The sequence below is a fragment of the Lissotriton helveticus genome, chromosome 3_1, assembly GCF_964261635.1.
Source record: "Lissotriton helveticus chromosome 3_1, aLisHel1.1, whole genome shotgun sequence".
Lineage (NCBI taxonomy): Eukaryota > Metazoa > Chordata > Amphibia > Caudata > Salamandridae > Lissotriton > Lissotriton helveticus.
Genome location: NC_136061.1, coordinates 1,565,739,069 through 1,565,759,003, shown reverse-complemented (window position 1 = coordinate 1,565,759,003; position 19,935 = coordinate 1,565,739,069). Strand labels below are relative to the sequence as shown.

Here is a 19,935-nt window from a genome sequence, read left to right as displayed (position 1 = left end):
AGCAATTATATCTGTCAAAACGGATCTGGGCCCTATAGAAGTCAGTTGAACCGCCTTGATTTTTCTTTGCGTGACCAGATAACTCTCCCCCTGGGATTTGTCAGAAAGTTCAGTGGGGTGGGTAGTTTTTCCTTTTTTAGGGCCCCCCGGTCGGCCACTGGCCTCCTCCCTCCCGATCAGGTGCTGTCAGTCAACCACGTCTAAACAACTATACCTGTTAAATTTCAGAAAGTGGGCAAAATGCTGCGGTCTGGAATGATGGAAGGCTCCTCTCTCTCTCTACCAACCCAACCTTCCCCCCTCATAAGAATTGTTTCCCATCCCGCCTCCTCGTGTGTCCACTCTGTTGGTGGGTAGAAAAAGGATAGGGGTAGGGCCTGGATGGATGTCCCCTGGTCCGGATGCGACCATCTGCATATGTGGGAGTCGGTCTAAGGATCCCTAAAATTAATTAGGACACAGTCTCCAGTGATAGTTTTCCTTGAGTTACCTAAACATGGGACTCTCCTTACCATAAGGACCTCGCTGGATACTCCGTGGGGAAGAGGTCTGTTTGTACTGAGCCAATTTACCACCTTATTTGTCAACGCAGGAACAGGTTCTTTATAATCAGATTTTAGCTCAGGGACACCAGCTAAAATAACTGTATATGGACTCTCCTCCGGCGGCAAGTTCACTGGCCTGATTTTTTTTGTGGCAACATGTACTCCCTGTGTAACTGTAGCTTTCTTCTCGATATTGGAGCGAGGTACAGCGCAGTCAGTTGGCTGAGGTGTTGCAGTATGTGGTAAGGGCTGCCGTGTTTGTGATAACGCGGGAGCTACATTACCATCCTTCACTGGGGGCTCTAATGTAATCTTCTTGTTCCTAAGCTCCACCCCTCCTCTAGCTACCTTGCTATCTTTTTTGTGAGTGTCCGCTACTTGCACCGTTGCTTTCTCTATAATCACCAGCCTGGCCTCAATCTTTATTAGGCGTGCTTCTAGAGGGCTTAATAGTAACTTCAGAAGAGCACCAATGTTGGACGTGGTGATGTCATCGTCGCCATTGATTACATTTAGGGGAGGAGGATTTACATTATCTGATACCTGTGGGGGTGTATTCTTGGTAGATGGTGCGTGGGTGTCATCCGATTGTGCAGGTCCCTTATTGATTGAACCCTGTTTGTTGTCCGCAATTATTGGGTTGCGCTTTGCAACTTTAGCCTTGCGCCCCCCTGGATTTTGTGACCCTCTTTTCCTCTTTGGTATAGCTCCTTCCCTTTCCCCCTGTGTAGGAACGTTAATTCTACTGTTGGTGTCAACCATGTTAACTATAGTGACAGATGGTGTGGAGGAGGGGGGGTGTGCTTGGGACCTGGGTAGGGCTAGTAAGCTTAGCTCATGGGGACTACTCACATTGCTGTCAATATTATGAAGGGTACAATTAGTTGTGTCAGACATGACTGATGCCCCACTAGCCCCGTTTTCCCCTTTATCGGACTCGATACGTTCTAGTCTGTTTCCGGGTGACCTAACATGAGCTATGGGGCCTAAAGAGGATCTTTTCACCCATTCAATTTCCTGGGATATACGCCTTTCGAGAACCGTAATTTCATCAATCAGGAGAGACCCCGCTTTGGCGAAATATGTGTCCAGAGTACCTTTTGCTGGTCCGGCTGCCAGCATGCTCTTGCTACTTGTCTCTCTAGCAGACATAGTTCGGTGGGTAGGGAGGCAAAAGGAGATTGTTTAGAGTAATAACAAGAGCAAAAAGGGAGTGGGCCAGTCCCAGTCTCTGCCGTTCTCGAACGGCCTCAAACGGCCCGCCCTTTGCCCGGGCTTAGCCCCGCGTTTCGTCCCGCGTGCGTCCCGCGATGCAGGAGCCGCAGATTTTATTTATGCTTCCCAAGGAGTGGGCGTTGGCCGGAGGGGCGGGGCGGGAAGAGGATCAGGTGCGGCCTGTCAAGGTGTTGCTTAGCCGCCTGGTCCTCGCAGGCCCGCGTCTCGCCCGGTGACTTCCTCGGCACTGAGGTCCGTCCAACAGCAGCAAATCCAATCACGGGCCTCTCCAGTCACGCCCGAGTCTCAGTGCAGATAGGGAAAAAAAGACAAGCTGTGCCCCAAGCCTCGAGCGGCTCCCGCGAAGCCGGGGCCGCGAGGCGCTTTTCAGTGCCGGAGGGGCGGGGCGGAAAGAGGACCAGGTGCGGCCTTTCAAGGTGTTGCTTGGCCCCCTGGACCTCGCAGTCCCGCGTCTCGCCCGGTGACTTCCTCGGCACTGAGGTCCGTCCAACAGCAGCAAATCCAATCACGGGCCTCTCCAGTCACGCCCGAGTCTCAGTGCAGATAGGGAAAAAAAGACAAGCTGTGCCCCAAGCTTCGAGCGGCACCCGCGAAGCGCTTTTCAGTGCCGGAGGGGCGGGGCGGGAAGAAGACCAGGTGCGGCCTGTCAAGGTGTTGCTTGGCCCCCTGGTCCTCGCAGTCCCGCGTCTCGCCCGGTGACTTCCTCGGCACTGAGGTCCGTCCAACAGCAGCAAATCCAATCACGGGCCTCTCCAGTCACGCCCGAGTCTCAGTGCAGATAGGGACAAAAAGACAAGCTGTGCCCCAAGCCTCGAGCGGCACCCGCGAAGCCGGGGCCGCGAGGCGCTTTTCAGTGCGGGCGGGGCGGGAAGAGGACCAGGTGCGGCCTGTCAAGGTGTTGCTTGGCCCCCTGGCCCCCTGGTCCCCCTGGCTGTGCCCCAAGCCTCGAGCGCAACAATCAGCATGTGTCATTGCTTCCAATCCCAGGGGGTGATTGCTATGTATCACTGTGATATAAACGTTCAGGAGAGAGAAGCACACAACCCCCTTGATGTGACCCAGGACTTCCTTCCAGTCCGTGGCTATTAGATGATAAGACCACCAGATATGGAGTAAGTCACAGGGTGATGAACTGCAGCGCCACCACTAGGGAGATGTAGGCGGGTAAATATTATGTAAGCGGGGTATAGTACCACTTTGTTATCAGTTTATAGGCCTTCTTGCGCTGGGGAATGCTTCTATACAGTGTGGGGATCTCACGCCACAGCTGTTCCAATTGTTTCTGGGAAATTCCCTCTGCGGTGTCAGAATGCCACATTAATTGGTATGCGTGCGGGCAGATGGGTTCATTGAATGCTGGATTGTCTGATAGGTGTGAAAGATCAGCCCCCTTGGGAAGGGGAACAAGGCTGTAGAGGGCCCAGTGTTGCCATTTGTAGTATTGTAGTCTGGCCGATTCGGGAACATGAAAATCCTATTTGCATTGGCCAAAGGTCTTAATACTTAATACTATTTCCTCAAATAAGTCTCAGAAGGTGTGGCACCTCCAACATATAATACCTATTTGCTGGTCAGACCATTGTACAGTACAGTTTGATTTCTTTCTTCCTGCAGAGAACAGAGGCCCTCCCAATTTCCTAGTAAATTTAGAGACTGGAAAGGGATCTCAGCCGCTACTCTGATCAACTCCCAAGAAACTATTCCCTGTACTATCCAAGAGGACTCTAATCTTGGAGCTGAGGCATTTGCCACATGGCTAATATCTGCAGCTGATATAGTGGCACCTCTTATATACTCAGAAAAAATGCCGCCCCTCGGCTCCATGGTACAACGACAAACTTAGACATTTAAAACAGTGTTGTCGTCGTGCTGAGCAAGATTGGAGACAAACTTTAGAGGATCAGGACAGAAAATTATATAAAGCTGGGGTTAAGGAATATATATGCACGGTTGCGGAAGAAAAATCCATGTATTGCATGCGCGTAATCGATAATTCAAGATCTACCAAGGAGCTGTTTCAGCTGGTACAACAGCTCTCATCCTCTAATCTTTGGCAGAACCTGACATCACAAATATTCTGCAATCAATTAGCTACCTTTTTTCAAAGTAAGATCACAGACATATATACTGGTTTCGAGTCCGATTTGAAAACGCCTATTATAAATTCAACAGTCAACAGTCCTATCAAAGACGCTCCACTGATGCCGGATAGTGAACACAGAGGTCTGTCAAAATGTTGTGACCTCCCCAGTCACCTCTGCTTGTACATTATCTTATGAGAACACATTCAGGCTCTCCTTTGGAGGCATGCCCACCTGCTATTTTACATATGGCTGCTGATACCATAACAGAAACCCTCTGTAAATTAATGAATATCATTATCCGTTCGGGAATCTATCCTCATTCTTGGAAACAAGCAATCATAAGACCTCTTTTGAAAAAAAAAACAACCTGGATCCTAGGGACTGTAAAAACCATTTTCCCATCTCCCTGCTCCAGCAAAAATCCTGGAACTACACCTCAATAAGCAGCTTATGGAAACTGCAGAATAGCAATCCTGGATTAAAGAGTTGCAGTCCAGATTCAGAAGGCATCATGGAACAGAAACAGCTGTAATTTCAGCCTCAGACTACATCAGGCGTACGGTGGATGAAGGACAGGGGGTAGTGCTAATTCTCTTGCATCTGTCAGTTGCATTTGACACCATCTTTCCTACGTTGCTGCTGGACAGACTCCGGAGTCTTGGTATTTCTCATCAAGCCCTTGCCCTCCTGTCCTCATTTCTGACAGGGAGGTCCCAAAGGGTGAATTTAAAATCCTTTCACTCAGACTCCTATTCCCTACCTTGTGGAGTCCCACAGGGGTCAGCCTTGAGTCCCACCCTCTTTAATCTGTAAGTGGCACCCCTCGCGACTGTAGTCGACTCTTTTGGATTGTGGTGTCATATGCGGACAATACACAAATTATGGTTACCATCCCCAAGGGGCTGGGCTCACTGTCAGAGAATGTCCTTTGATGCGTGGCAGATTGGATGTCCGCTAATTTCTTGAAACTTAATGGGGAGAAAACAAAGGTGATGATCTTCGGATCCGGGGCAACCAAATCGAACAGTAGCTGCTGGCCTCAATCACTGGGATGCTGCCCTGTCCTGAGCAAAAAGGTTAAGAACCTGGGAGTCCTGATGGACACTGAACCTAGTGTCAATGTCCAAGTGAATAGTATAATTTCTACAGGCTCCTGGCTCATAAGGATGTTAAAAAAAAATCTTTCCTTTCATCCAGCGTGCAGCTAGGATCCGGGTAGCACTGGCCCTGGTAATGCCCAGACTCGATAACTGCAAAGCTCAGTACCTGGCTGCTAATAAGAGCTTACAGCATAAACTCCAGGTACTGCAGAACGCATTGGCAAGACTCATTCTGGACATTCCCAAAAAACAATTTGCCAAGAAGGGTCTAGAACATCTGCATTGGCTTCCCATTGAACAGCACATCATTTTCAAATCTCTTTGTATGGTCCATAAATCACTTCATGCTCCCTACCCCTTAAGGCTGAAGACCATGTTCAAATGGCATTCCCCCAGCAGATTACTACGCTCCTCACTTCAAAGGCAACTATTGGTACCAAGAAGAGGAAGTGGGGGGATAGGGCATTCTCCGTGGCAGCGAGCAAAGTCTGGAACTCCCTACCCCTTGCTCTTTGATCTATCCCTCTTCTGCTCCCGTTCAGAAAAGCCCTTAAAACCTGGCTGTTCACAGTCAAACGGTGAGCTGGAGTTCTCTCGCTTTTTTTTCGAGACTCCGTGGTATGTATAGCCTCTCTCTAGCACCTTGATGCCCTCGGGAGACTGCTGCGCTATATAAGTATCAAAATCAAATCACTCCCCCCTCCCTCCTGGTTACTACGTCTAAACTGAGCCAGAGGTCGATGGGGCTGGTGAGGAGGCTCTCTCCAGATTTGGGAGGTGTTGTATAATGTCTTTCTTGGTTCTGCTGGAGGCAAGTTCTTTCCTGTGTTTGTTGGATCGTTGAGGTTTTACCATGGTCCACACAGGCCGCAAAGATTCCAGAGTGGGAGATCGAGGTGAGTTGGAGTTTCCCCTCAAGAGTCAGTCTTCAACTTCAAAAGTTGAGTGGCCTCCTTGAACGAGTGAAGGGAACACGGTTTGCCCTCCCAGATAATGACGATGGCGAAAGGGTGAACTTGCTGTTAACAGATGTTGAGTTCCAGAAGGTTGCTGGTGACAGGTTGGAAGTCTCTACACCATTGCAAGGTGCCATGTCCTGGAACAATTGAACAGCGTGACCCCTTAAGACTAGGTCCGCATTTTTGTCTCAAAGCTTACAGGATAGCCTATTTTTCGGTGAAGAAGTGTACTTGTGTTAGTATATCGTTGATGAAGTCAGGGCGTCCTGGAGTGGAAGCCATATGGTGAGGTCTGTTCTGTGCTGGGGGAGAGGCATCATCGTCCCACTGGCTCAAATGCAGGAGGTCAGCATTGAAGGCTATAATATCTGTGCCCTCCGCCACTTGAAGAATACATATCATGCGGAAGTTATTCCCCCGCTCCTGTTTTCAAAGTCCTCCTGTTTCAGTTGCAATTCAATCTGTTGCGCCTCCAGAGTAGTAACCCTGTGCAATAGAGCTTCTTAATCTTCTGAGCTAGCGTCAACAGTATTCTCCAAATCATCCACTCGACCGTCCAGTTCACTCACTTCACGCTTAAGCTCATGAACGCAGGTCTTAAGCTCAGATTTAAGGGAGCCAGATTCAGACCAAAGCTCCTGTAGAAAGTTGTCCATGTAAGCCTGAGTGATAGGCTCAAAGGAAGCGTACCCAGAAGTATCTCTGGGGGTATCAGAGAAGTCCATTGCTGTCTAGGAAGTTTGCTGCCACAAGGAGATTATCGGGTTGCCCCTGGGTTGCCCACTGGATGAGTCTTTCACAGATTTACCATATGGCATGACAGGGTGGCATGGGGCACTGCAGGTGGGGAGGGAGCACTATGGTGTGGGAAGCCGCTGCCGGGGGATCGACTCCAGGTGAGAGAGGCCACCACACGAATGGACCCAGCCAGCACCGGACAATATGGTGGGAAGGAAGAGGTAAAAGGGCAGGAGTCAGAGGACCATCTTCTATCCAATGGCCCACTCCGATCCACAAGGGCATGCAGCTGAGCATCAAGGGCCCCACAGTGCAATGTATGGCGGTTCACAGGTTTGTACAGCATCATTAGCTAGGCAGCATTCTATTTGTCTGTGCGCCGCACGACCAAGTCTCAGGCCTCCAGGCAGCATGGGAGCCAGGGCACCATATCAGCGGGGAGGGGAGTGTTGTGGCGGATCTGGCAACACGAGGGCCGTCAGAGGTGCAGACCCTGCCCGGGGGCCCAGTAGCAAGAGTCGATCTCTACCTCCCAATGCCAGAAGGTGCCGGGGAATAGAGACTCCCTTAGGAGCTGAGTAGATTCACTCCAGTGCTGTATTTTAGCTTGAAAGACTAATAATAACTTGTACTTGTACTTGTACTTCTACGTCAAAGATAGATGTGAAAAAGGAGACATGCATAATGTAATGAAACGAGACTCAAAATTTGATTGATTAGAAGTTTTAAAGAACTTTTTGAATGAGCGATGGCCTTGAAAGCTATGTAGAGCCAGTGGCAGGTCATTCTACATTTTAGGACCCAAAAATTGAGCCTACCACAATCACCATAAGTAAAAAGACAAATTCTATGATGAACCTTCTCTGTGGGGCCTCTATAGACAACAACTGTCAGAAAAATGGCTCTCGCTCCAAAATATTTGAGGTTCCTAATTTTAAACAGAGTGCTGCTACAAACTGAGCAAGGCTGTAGAGGGTTATGAGTGAAAGTGTCGACATAGTAAGCACTCAACTTAAAATCATACTTGGGAAACTCCTTTCCGTCTGCAGTTCCCTGCGTAGTTAGAATCAACTCTGCAAAGCTTGGAACTAGAAGAAAAGTCACTGGACTTTATTAAATGAACCCAGGTACAGAAAAATGTGAACGTTGTTGCTAGGAGGGCTGTTAATGTATAGATTAGATCTCATTTTTTATTTGTTTTAAGCAGCCACAATTATACACACTACACTGTATAATAATATATGACTCAATGCTTTATCGCAGGGGATAGTCATGATACGCGTACTCCACCTGGTGCTCTTGAGTGTAAAATGGGACAAAAAAGACTTTGAAAGTCTGGAAATGGTCTAATTTCGGTCTGTATCTAAAAAGCATGTAGTACAGTCCTTGCTCAGATACAAATCCCAAACCCCATTTACGAGTCAAGACTGCAGTGTCTGAAACAAAGAAAACATGCAAACTGATTCAATTTCATACTCAATGAACCTACCGCACTGATGTTCATCGCTACCGTCGCCACAATCATCTTCAAGATCACATCGGTATGACATTGGGACACATGCCCCCGAATCCACACACCTGAACAGACTATCACCATTACAGGTTGTTGTTGCTAGTGAACAGGAAAGAAAGTTCCCCCACAAAATTACTATTTAGCTTCACAAATTCAAAAAGATATTATGCAGAACAATACATTTAAAATACACAAACATAATTAAGGCTTTTTCTCCATATGGTCAAATGAACAAATTACTTACCTATGGAAACACATTTTCTGATTGCTACTCTAACTGCAGATTCCTCACCTGCAGAATCTGGAAGCTTTTCAGGACAATAACCAGCATGCTGCCCAGCTCCGCTCTGGCTGTGTACTACCTCAAAAGTGCCACCTGTGCATCCCCAGGTCAGTTTCTTGCTTGACTCTTCCTGCACGTTCAGACGCAGATTAGAACTTAATTGCCAGTTCCAGTGCGTGGATCTAACTTGGGACCTTTTTAGATGTCAAAAAGAGGCACGGAACTGGGAGGCTGGAGGGCAGTGAGGAATCTGCGGTTAAATAGAGTATCCACCAAAAAGAGCGTCACCAAAGTTAAGTAACTTGGTCTTCTGATGGATATTTCTAACCACAGATTCTTCACCTTTAAAATAGACAATAAAGCAGTACATCCTAAGGGTGGAGGGGGGGGGGGGGGGGGGGGGGGAAGTCCATGGATTGGAGTTAGAGCGAAAATTCTGGCAGGACCAAAATGGCAAAATGTCTTTCCTACCAAAGCTGGGCGTCATGGCAGTAGCGTTCACCAACACCTGCGTCCTAGACTGGCAGATGTTAAGGATACGTACCCAACATGCCAACGCAGTGGCAGCCTTAGCCTTTTTAAAAAAAATTTGTTAAGATACAAAACATTCCAACAACATAACAAGCCAGCTGTTATTACATCGATTATGAGATTTGGTGCAGACCTAAAGCATACCATACTACATTACACAATAGTTGGGTACGTCTTGCTTACATCAGTGATAAAAAATGACATTATGTTTGTAGCTCCGAGGGTCCTTTAACAGCTGAGTATGTACACACGAGTGTTCGAAATCAGCATAGCATGGATCTATTGCAGAGGACAAGCAATTCAGTCAAGCATATACATTCGACATCGTTGTCCACCTATTACTAGAGATAAAGGTCTTCTGCCGCGCATTTGATGCCCACTGATCCTCCCCATCTATTCCAAGGTGTGCGGGCAGACAGCTTTTTCGGCCACAGCAACCTCTTTTTGAATCTGTACTCATTGCTGGAAAGGCTCCCAGATGTTGCGAGGCCTGGAAGTGGGTGGCATGAGCTCCCAGAATGTATTCAATTGTGTGTGACCATAAGTGACATCGGCCAGCCAGCCTTTAATTGATGGCGACTTTCTCCTACCCCAATATACCGCCACCCGCCTTTTGGCAAATAGTAAAAGCAATGCATGCAATTTACGGGTTTTGGGCGGAGTATCTTTGATATATCCCAATAAACCTAGTATGGCAGACGGAGTTTCCGACCGTCCAATAATTTGGTTCAACTGAAAGAAAAATCTTAGACCAATACTCTGAGTGTCGGACAGGTCCATGCCACGTGTAGAAACGAAGCAGAGGAAAACCCACAGCGCCAGCAGCCATCATCCTCACTGAGCCCCATCCTGTGCAGACTAATTGGTGTTCTATAGAACCTGTGCAAGTATTTAAAATGAATCAGTCGCAGCCTGTAGTTGGGAGATAGTTCTGTATGTTGTCCACAACAGACTTCCCATTGTGCTTCGGTTAGTGGGGTGGTTAGGTCGTCGTTCCAGTAGTACAAGGACTTTGGCTTGACCAATGGGGCTGAGTTCTGCATGTGTTTATAGAGTCTAGTGACTAATTTGCGGGGGGATGGGGATCCTACCAAGTTTTCCAATGCGGGTAAAACTGAGGGAGCCAATGGGAAATTGCTGTTCAGGGCACGGCACGCATGGCAGCCTCAGCCTTGATGGAATCGTTTCTCCGTTCTTCTGGAAGCTGCTTGCTGGCGAGTGCATAGCAAATCTTAATGCAGAGGACTATCCACCTCTAAGGAGGTCTCTTCTGCACAGCTTTCCATTTCTTCGACCTGAAGAACCCCACAAAAAGCTAATCATCTATCGGACTGTCCTTGGTCCAATCAATGTAAAAGCTTAAAGCTCACTTGGAGTCCAGCTGATGGATTTTCTCAGTTTTTCAAGGGGAAGTCTCATCTTCCATTTAGGAGCTTTTGGGCCCACATTTCTTATTGAGTCCTCTCTGCAGGATCTTGGTAATTATGCAGGGACATTTTTGGTTTATAATTAGTTGTTGCTATTTCTACAGTACCAATTTTGCTTTTATACCTCCACATTAGGTGCCCCCACTTCATCACGGTCCTGATGAAGACCCTGTGTAAGGTGCTAACCAACCTACGTCGCAACTTTGGGGTTGGATCATCGACATTTCTATTTCCTAACGCTAGCCCTTGAAACAACCGAGACAATATTAATTGTGTTTTATCAATGTGGTATAGCTATCAAAAGAAATGTTCATGGATAACTTATGTACCTTTGGCTTGATCTTGACAGCCTGATTTGTTTTAAAATTGGCATATGAATCCACCCTTTTTCCATGCTTTTCCCACGATCACGTATCCTCACCGAATTCACTTACCCACCCTTTTTTCCCTGTCCTGCTGGGCACCTTTTGTATACATGAAATTTTCTCTTTGAGACACATTTGTATAATATTCAATCTTGTGGCAGTGTGATTAAATAACATCTGCTTCATATTATCCTACTTTTGGCAAGAAGGCTGCCCGAGACCTCTGCACCAGTCTCTCCAGGAAAAAAAGGTGGCATGGGGGGGTTGTCCTAGCAGTGCCTGCAGATTACTAACACAATAAACTGAAGTGATCAGAATCAAGAAGAAAGTCTTTACAGTCAGAAGGTGCAATGATAAGCTGTGCATCAGCTTGAAAAGAGCATACACATGCGGAATGAAAAGGCCAAGTTAAGGTGCCACTGTGGCATACCAAATGGATTGAGAGGGAATATGTGGGTCAAACTTTTAATAAATGCATTACAACTAGTATTTCAACAAGAATTGTTGATATGGTCAAAACAAAATGGCTGAAAGGGCCGGCAAACTTTAATAGTTACCACTTAAGGCCTTGCTGGGCCAAAGACAACACAAACAATTGAGCTTGTAAAGGGTCTCTCTTGCGGACTCCAAACCAGGCCATAAATCTGTCCCAGTACTCAGCATCAATGGACTTCGTGGAAGGGTGCCTGGCAGCAAGGATGACATCCACATCTTCGGGTGGCAGAGCAAATGAAGTCAATGGCTGCTGCTCAACTTCCACCCATGGAGGTGTAAATTCCACAGGTTGAGGTCAAGAACCCTGCCCTGCTGCTGCGAAAGAGGATTCTTCTGTAGTGGTAAACTAAAGAGAGGGCAGATGCTTATCTTCAGAAGCTCCATGTACCACACTCTCCTGATCCAATCCATACAGCTAAGATGACTTAGGCCCAGCCATTGTTGATTCTTTTCCAGAACTTGTGGCAGGAGAGGCAAGTGTGGGAAAGGAGGCATACATGAGACCCGTGCTCTATTCCAGTTGAAATGCACCTCCGTGGAAATTCCAAAGTAAATACGGTTTCACACTGCATATTCTCGACAGTGGTAAAAAGACCTAGCCATGGTTCGCCCCACTGCTAGGAATTGCCCTGTGTCACCTTGGGATGCAGACGCCATTTCGCATCTGCCAGATGCCGATGGCTGAGCGCGTACACTGAGGCATTCAAGAATCCTGCCAGGTGATTTGCAACCAAGGAAATGTCCAGACGTTGCAGCCAACACTGCAAGAGCAAAGCCTTCTCGCACAGAACCCCTTTCAGGCCCTCTTGGTGCAATAACACAAGGTGGTGGTGTTGTCCACGAAAACTTACACCAACGTCTCGTTGAGAAACACCAGGAAGGCCTTGAATGCTAGACAATTAGCCCACAACCCCAACAGACTGATATGGAGGCAGATTTCTGATGGAGCCCTGATCCCTTTGAACTCCACCTCTCCCAAATGGCCTCCCCAACCCAGGAGTGAAGCACCCACATTCAGCTTTGGAAGGGGAACTGAGTGGGGCCTGCGGCTGGTCCAACTGCGGTTGATCAGCCACCACTGCAAATCGTGTACCATTTCCTCCAAAACCTTAATATCAAATGCAAGTTCCATTGGTGTTGGGCCCACTGGAACTTGAGAGTACATTGCAGAGACCGTATATACCACCTGACATAGTTGAGAAGGATGATGCGGGGGACTAAAGGACCAACATCCTTCAGAGCTGCTTTCACCATGACGCACAATCAAGGCTGAAACATCATGATCATAGTACAAACGTCCTGAACTTTTAACAGAGGAAGGGCCTGAACTGAACTGTATGCAAGAATGCGCCTATGAAGGAAAGTCTCTGTGAAGGAGTCAGATGTGGCTTTTGTTCATTGATCGACAAGCCCAATGATGTCAGGAACTTCACAGTTGTTTGGAGGTGGACTACACTGACAGGGGCAAGCCTGCCTTCAGCAGTCAATCATAAATGTAGAGAAAGACTGGAATCTCCAACACCTGAACATGGGCAGTGACCACCAATATCACTTTCGTGTCCACCCGAGGGGCACTGGTGAGGATGAAATGGGTCAAATTAAATTGAAAATCCTCCTGACTTACCTTGAACGGCAGGTAACATCTGTGGGACTGTAGGATGGGTATATGAAAATAGGTATCCTGCAGGTGCACGGAGATCATTCAGTTGCCCGGGTCCAGGGCAAACAGAATCTGGGCCAGCAAGAGTATTCTGAACTTGTCCTTTTGCAGGACGGCATTCAGAGGCAAACATCTAATATGGGCGGAAGCCCTCTATCCTTCTGCAAGGGCAAAGAAATAGTGAGAATAATACTCCATCACTATTTCAGAGTCTAGCACCCTCTCAGTGGCTCTCTGCTCTTGTTTTAGAATGGACAGGTACTCCTTCAAGAGTCGCTCTGTTGTGGGAGAAAAGTGTGTCCGGGCAGAAAGAAAGGGTAGGGCATGTCGATGCTGAGCAATTTGGAGTGACCCTCTGTTGGATGTGATGGATCACCACCCTGGAAGAAAGCTTTGAATGCTGCCTCCCACAGGATGATTTTGCACTGCCAACATGCAAGGTAAAGCAGCTTGGAGGCTGTTACATCAGTCAAAGGGGACTGGGAGGACTGGTGCCATTGGCGGACTGCACTTTGCCTACCAGATTCATGTCTCTAGCCTCAAAATGGCTCGGCTGACAGTGACATGGGCTGGACAGATTTAATGTTGCCCATGTGCTGACCCATTGAGTAGCCTCAACATTTCCTATACTGGTGAAGAAACTGGCAAGAGTCAAAAGGCCAAGAGTGCATGCCATATCTGTGCTTACCATGAAATGTTCCAAGCTAGAATCCGCTTTCTCATCGAACAAGTATGATTCACCAAAAGGCGTATCCATGAGAGAAGCATGCATGTCTCCAGAGAAACTTGTGGAATGCATCCACGCATGGCGACAAAACACTACACGAGTGCCAACAGCCCATCCCAGACAATCCGCAGTAACATGGCCAGCATGAACCATGTACTTGGACTCATCCAGACTATCTTATACTGTTGAGCCATTAAGTTCCAAAGGCTTCTGGGACCGCCAGCTAGATATCACTGTCCCTGCTCCAGAGAGCATGTGTATAACAGCTCAATAAACAAACTGCATTGACTGGCCTCAATGTCAGGCTAGCGAAAGAGTACATGGTTTTTCCTGAACACCTCAATCCCATCCAGGGAGTCATAGTGTTGCTTGAACATGAAATAACTTGAAAAAACAAGAGGCGTTTGGCAAAACAGGAACAGTTTGTTTAATTAAACAGTGCGGCCTGGAGAACAGTTACAGGCATAGGGTCTGAGGACTGTCTTAAATTGGGTGTAATAATATGGTTCCACCAGTCTTTTTTTGGAAAGGAATGCAAACTGTTGTCTTTTGGGCTTTAAATTAATGTTAAATGAAACATCCAGGTGGGCCACAACCTTGCCTGGACACAATGCGGCCAGTAGATAACATGTCCAGATGTCCAGCATGGGGAGCGTGTGATCATAAACTAGTTTGGTTTTTCCCAACTTTGATCTGTTCAATTTTTCTTTCAATGTTCTTGAAATGGGCGACAGGTGCTCCAAAAAGTGAAGTATCTGGGAGGAGGGGTGATGGCAGGCTGGGGTAGGGGGTGGGGTTGGGACTCTGTTCTTGTTCTGTTTCCTTTCTTTTCTTCAATTTGATACTATCTGGTTAGGACACAGAGGCGACTTCATCCATGGGAAGACATAGCACTTAATAGCGGTCACGGCATTGCTCACACATATAGGACGCTGACATGGAACTTAAATAGGCTAAATGAGAACAAATGCAGAGCAGTGTTGCGATACATTAAACTCTAGTCACTACACACACTCCTATCGCAGGACACTTACCTCTTGGGCACTAACTGTTGCCGCTTGGGAAGGTATGGTTACTCCTAAGTTTCCCATTCAAAAAAGTCCTTCCCCTTAAATTGTATGAACAGCAGCAAAGAAAAACTGGGACATTATATCTGACCAGCTGAATTGGATTCCAGCTAACATTGAAGTTCTCCATACCCTCCTGACTGATACGCTAAAACTTTGACGACTGCTGGCACACTTCTCATTGGCAGGGACTTTAATGCAGTATTGCATAAACCCCTAGACACGGGTGACTAGACACAGACCATACATACAAGCAGTCACACTGATAAACATCATTGGGATTGATGGACATGTGGCATGTCTGGCACCCCACGATTCAGGCATATTCCTTCTTCTCAAATGCCCATACCACTGTTGAGATGTAACTATTTTTTATGCCAACAACCGATGTCCTTGCAGTGATGCTCCTGCTGGGAATATCAGATCATTGACTTGTTCTATTACACATGGCTGGGCAGTTCCAGAGGTGAATATTGGCACCTTAGCCCTTGGTGGCTCCTGAAAGACAATTTTGCATTCTCAATCAGATATGACATATCTGACTACTTTAACATCACCGCGCCCCTCAGCAGCATCACCCAAGACCCTACGGAAAGCGTTCAAAGAATTGATCAAAAGCAGGGCCTTCTATCAGATTACTCTAGCGACAATAGAAGGCCAGCATGATATTTCACTTCGGAGACAAACGTTAAGAAACTGAAGTGGCTCACTGAAGTCCCAGCTACCGCAGTTCATTTCCACCCAACAGCAGAAAAGAGACTTGTCACTGAACACAGCTAAATACATCTAAATGGCTACTCGCAGCTGAATATGCTACTCAGGGGAGAAGTCAGGAAGGTTTATGTACTCGTTGGCAAATCAAGAGAATAATTCCACATCTCTGCACCGAGCAAGGGACCCTGGTATAAAAGGCTGGCAACCTTGCTAATGCATTTGCTGATATAGTTCTTCATACGATTGTTGCCACCCGTCAAAGGCTGAGCATCTCAGTTCCTCGATCGAGGGTCTATTAGTCTAGGCCCTTGGTACTGTTGCTCGAGAGGAGCTGGACCCCCTGAATACAGTTGAGGATCTATCAGAATCCATGACAGTCAATGCAATCAGTCAAAACTCCAAGGTGAAATGGAATCGAATGGAATTCTTTAAATCATTTGCTTCTCTCATCCACCCTTTCCTTCAGTCAATGTTAAAAAATGTTATGCGCAAGGGTTATCCCCAAAAAAGGCAACCCTCCTGATCTCCCTCATTCATTCTGAGGTAAACCGTTTGGCCAAAATACGGACAAATCACCATATAAGGGTCATTGCACATTTACTACATTACGATCAAAGTGGCTTTATGACTGGGTGGTGGACAAGGCACAGTCTTAGACACCTGCACTTGGCAATGGTACTAGAAGTGGAGATCTATTGAGGTCAGAAGCATTGGCTTCTCAAGATATCTGAAAGGCACGTGATTCTGTGAGTTAAAGGATCTTGTTCCACATAATAGACAAGAACTTAGGGCCCTACTTTATCACATGCATCATGATGCCTTACAATGTCAAATGGGCACAAGATATGATTGACTAAATGCTGTCTAGGTGCTTCAAATCTGAGCAGGATACAAGGCAGTGCCCATTGTTATCCTTGCCCTGGAGATACAGCTGCAGGTTGAACTAGCACTCCTAAGAGAATTTCAATGGCGTAGATATATTGATCTCCACATATCTTTATATGCAGATGATGATCTTATCTTTATGCAAGACCCCATCAACACTTATAACAGGCTACTGTACATCTTTTGGGTGATTCTTGAAGCATCATGTCTAGCTGTTAATCAGCATTAATAGGCACTGGTCCCACTGGTGAAAAGCGCGGACAAGCAGACATCAGTAGTCGGGCTTCCTGTGCTCTCTGGGCACTTTAAATACTTAGGTATACACAGTACCCCGACTTCCTGGAAGCGCTGGGGTCTCAACACTGTTCCTTTGCTCACTAGGATTAGTGCAAACCTAAAGAAATGGGCCCAGTTATCCCTTTGAATAGTGGGAAGTAATGCCCTGTTCAAGCTGATGATTTTGCTTAAGTGGCTGAATGTCTTGCAAAATGACTCACATCAAACAAAATTATAGTTCAACAAGTTCAAATCGGAAGAGAGGGGTCTTCTGTGGGGTGGACAACAGCCCATGATATCCTTCCCCAAATGTGCATGATCAGTATTTGATGTTGGGATAGGAGCTGCTAACCTTCACTGAAGAATGCTTGCACATTGATAATCCTGGACGGCCTTATCACTAATCGTGGCATCGCACAGATATGGTGTTTGTGAATGGGTGCATGGAATTGCCTATATGGAAAAATGCATCCGCTAATCCCAAGGCTTCACTGTTCAAAGAACCTGCACCAACTTGAGAAACATGTTGAGAAATCCGAGGGTTGACACTGGTTGATGATTTTTGCTATTCTTGGAATGGAATAAAGACAGTGTACATGTCACATTCTTTGGAAAGAGCATTATCTTGTTGATGTGTGGGATGGGAGGTGGACTGGTGGAAGCTCTCTGGCAAATTGTTGAAGGACCCACATGCTTTAGGTAGTTTTCCTTAATCTCAACAAGAAATCTAACACCAATAGATGTCATATGTGGATAATGTGCCTTGCTGATCAACTCAGTGAAAAAGCTTAATGATTTGCCAGTTCTGAGAACAAGCTCTGCTGTCAACTTCTAACTGGCTACTGTTCATAGAAAACCTAAAGCACTGATGTTGTGGATGCAGAGAATACCCAGTTCTGTTGTAAAATCAGCATCCAAACAAACAATGATCTGTACGTTTGGAGATTATGTTTAGCTGTGACCCCAGCAAGCAGTCTGAGGTCCTGTTTTGCTTGAACATCTCTAGTGAGCGGTCCATTTTTAATCCTTATATGTCACTCACTTAAGTGGAATGTCAATATGCCTGGCCTGCAAATCACCAGTAAAAAATAATTGAGTCATGTCTCCTCCATGAATTTGGGCCCTCCATGTACTGCAGAGGTCTTCAAACTGTGGGGCGCGACCCCCAGGGGGGCCCTGGAGTCCTGGCAAGGGGGTCGCGCATTCTCCAGCTTCACTAGTCTCTGCAATTCAAAATGTGTGCTTTCCTTTAGAAAAAAGACAGCCCTCCCGGGAGGCGGTGATTTAGATCGTTATCAGCTGCTCTCTGAATGAAATGAAAATGTAAACGTGTAAACGATGCTTGCGAGTAGTTCTGGCTTCTTTTTGTTGTTGTTAATTTGTTACTTCATTTAAATCTGTTTAAGCCCCGGGCTAAAAGAGAAAGCCTTCCTGGCAATTAGGCATAAGGACAGACAGCGAGCCACACTAGATGGTAGGGACTATATTAAAATAGTTGCCACAAGAATTCATTCAGTAAGATCTGGCTTTAATTAATGAAATCACTCCAAGCTTTGTGATAACAAAGATTTGGTTTTTGTGAGTGGAAGTGCAAAGCGTTAACAACTGGGCTTTAATTTTAACTGCATTTAGACAACCCTGAAGAGGTGTTGAAGGGACAGCTATGGAAAAAATTAGCATTACAAACTTTGGCATTATTAAAGTCTACGCTTTGAAAGCACCATTTTATCGTAAAACCATTTCCACCTTTTACAGCATTCTATCTGACACTGTGTAATATAAGTATGAAATAATGACTTACATATTCGCAGTGCTTTCTGTCACAGGCTGTGACCTTGTAGCACTAATAATGCACATCACTAGTCTCCACTGAACCAACCAAGATGTAATTCTGCGGCTCTCTGGTTACATGTAGACCTCTGCAGTGCTTTAACTAATAGAGGTTTCATAATGTACTACAGTGCATTTCCCACTGAGTAACAACTTTTTTATTTATTTTCCATTTACTACGCTATTTTTATGTCGATACCTAATGGTAAAATACCTCAAAAACGTAAAGAGGGCCTTTTATTTATGAAAATTGTTGCATCGCTGTGACAAAACAGCGAAGCAACAGTTGTTGACAGTTGTCGATGATGAAGAGTACAAGGCTCTACACATTTTTGTCAGAAGGGGGTCCTTATGCCTAAAAAAGTTTAACAAGGGGGTCTCGACATCAAAAAGTTTGAAGACCTCTGATGTACTGTGTCCAGGCTGTTGCAAAGCTTTTGCTTTTGAGAGGACAGAGTGCATAATAGCAAGTTTGAAGGGAGCAATAATGCCGGTTACCTAGAGGCTCTGAATGGGGCTATTCCCAGACCACGGAAGAGTCCACGAGTGCCTTGTTAAACGGTAATAGGGGCTTTGAATTTTGGATTTTTGTCAAAAGATTTTTTTCTTGAAGAGGTTACATTTAGTATCCATATTAGAAATAGTAAGCTTCAAGGTTTCTGCAGCTTCCTTCATTAAGAAAATGAAAGATGCATGCTCCTGAAAGTACAGTACAAGTGGAACTGCCTCTGTGGGCGAGGTCATGTGTGCACACTTCCTTTAAGTCCACTAACTGGTCCATATCCAAATAGGAAGAAAACGGGTTCATCTTCCTTTGTCTCTGTATTATATTGAATATCATCATAATTCTAATGTTAGTGTTGTATAGGAAGCCTTTGTCTCACTAATCAGGTTAGCCCATCTGCCCCCATGATACCATTGTTGGATCTCCTGCCATCCCAGAAGTAGCCTATAAATCTGGAGCTTTGATACTGGGAGAAGGCGAGCACCACGGGTTTGCATGACCTATCTTCTGATGAACAACTTGCTGACCTAACTGGGCTTCTGAAGCTTGAGTCATGAGAGTCCATCATGGTTGACCTTTTAAGGTGACATAAAAAAGCAAAAGTGGTGCTGTGTTTCGTTGATTTGGTGCTTATCTTAGCAAAGGGAATCATCATTAGTAGATGGAGGTCAACTAAGTCCCCTTCCCTAGACCACTTACGTCAGGACCTGCTACACTGTGCCAAAGTGGAGGGCACGGACCTCTGCAAAGAAGAAAACTAGGGCCTAAGAAAAAACTCATTGCAGGTAAACGGGAGGCATCATGGCTACCCCTCATAATGCCTACGACTGAGGGGAGAACCTGACGCTGATTTACCTCCCGCCTCTTCCCTAAATGCCCTCTATATCAACCCCTCCCCCCTTTAAGCATATGGATATATTGCTTTATTAATTCTAACCTCAATACACGGGCCACTTACTGCTTTCCTTGTTTCCGAGCAGCCTCCATTTACACAA

At 46.2% G+C, this 19,935-nt stretch overlaps 1 protein-coding gene across 1 annotated transcript in view; it reads right to left on the bottom strand.

The window, feature by feature from the left end:
* The window catches only part of SORL1 (sortilin related receptor 1), an 852,839-nt gene that overhangs the window by 407,024 nt on the left and 425,880 nt on the right, over positions 1-19,935 (bottom strand). Inside the window, exon 24 of the mRNA XM_078682321.1 lies at positions 8,152-8,274. Coding sequence (XP_078538447.1) covers positions 8,152-8,274 — 123 coding nt within the window. The remainder of the gene's footprint in view (positions 1-8,151; positions 8,275-19,935) is intronic.